The sequence below is a fragment of the Neophocaena asiaeorientalis genome, unplaced genomic scaffold, assembly GCF_003031525.2.
Source record: "Neophocaena asiaeorientalis asiaeorientalis breed wild unplaced genomic scaffold, Neophocaena_asiaeorientalis_V1.1 scaffold171, whole genome shotgun sequence".
NCBI classification, from domain to species: domain Eukaryota; kingdom Metazoa; phylum Chordata; class Mammalia; order Artiodactyla; family Phocoenidae; genus Neophocaena; species Neophocaena asiaeorientalis.
In genome coordinates this window covers 2,457,236-2,457,911 of record NW_020174013.1, presented here as the reverse complement: position 1 = coordinate 2,457,911, position 676 = coordinate 2,457,236, and the positions used below count along the sequence as shown (strand labels likewise).

Here is a 676-nt window from a genome sequence, read left to right as displayed (position 1 = left end):
GTAAAAAGGAGAGAAGGAAAGGAGCATGAAAGCAACCTCACGTGCAGTGCACGAGTCAACGATTATGGAGAAGAGCCGCAAAGAGAATTGGGTTACTCGATTGGGAAGGAGGGACTTGGTTCTCTGGAGAGCCCTTCGGCTTTTACACAGACCCGCTCAGCGCTAAGGGGGTGTGGTCCTGGGCTTACGGCAGTAGGAGTGTGAGACGATTGCGGTGGAGGCGCCGCCCAATTTCTCCCCAAGGTGGAAGCCTGGGAAAACCGAGCGGCAGGCTGCAAGGCAAGCAGGGCGGAGGCGGAGCGAGGGCGCCGAGGGGCGGGACGAGGGAGGGCGTGGGGAGGAAAAGGAGGCCCTGGTGAGGGCGGCACTAGGACCCGCCGGCGCCCCGCCGGCTCCCGGGAGGTTGATAAAGCGGCGGCGGCGTTTGACGTCAGTGGGGAGTTAATTTTAAATCGGTACAAGATGGCGGAGGGGGACGAGGCAGCGCGGAGGCAGCAGTCGCACGAGGGGCTGCGGCGCCGGAGGCGAACCAGCGACCCAAACACCGGGGTTAACCACGTCTCGTCCACAACCCTCCTAGGTACGGGCCGGCGAGGTGTAGGCTGCAGGGCCCGGGTGGGGAGAGGGCGCGGGCCGCTCGGGCTCGCTGGCACCGGCCGCAGGCTGTGGGGTCGTC

The 676-nt window shown here is 65.1% G+C and overlaps 1 protein-coding gene across 1 annotated transcript in view; it reads left to right on the top strand.

The window, feature by feature from the left end:
* Positions 1–433: 433 nt before the first annotated feature.
* The window catches only part of ATL2 (atlastin GTPase 2), a 63,396-nt gene continuing 63,153 nt past the window's right edge, over positions 434–676 (top strand). Inside the window, 1 exon segment of the mRNA XM_024753538.1 lies at positions 434–580. Coding sequence (XP_024609306.1) covers positions 463–580 — 118 coding nt within the window. The 5' untranslated portion in view covers positions 434–462.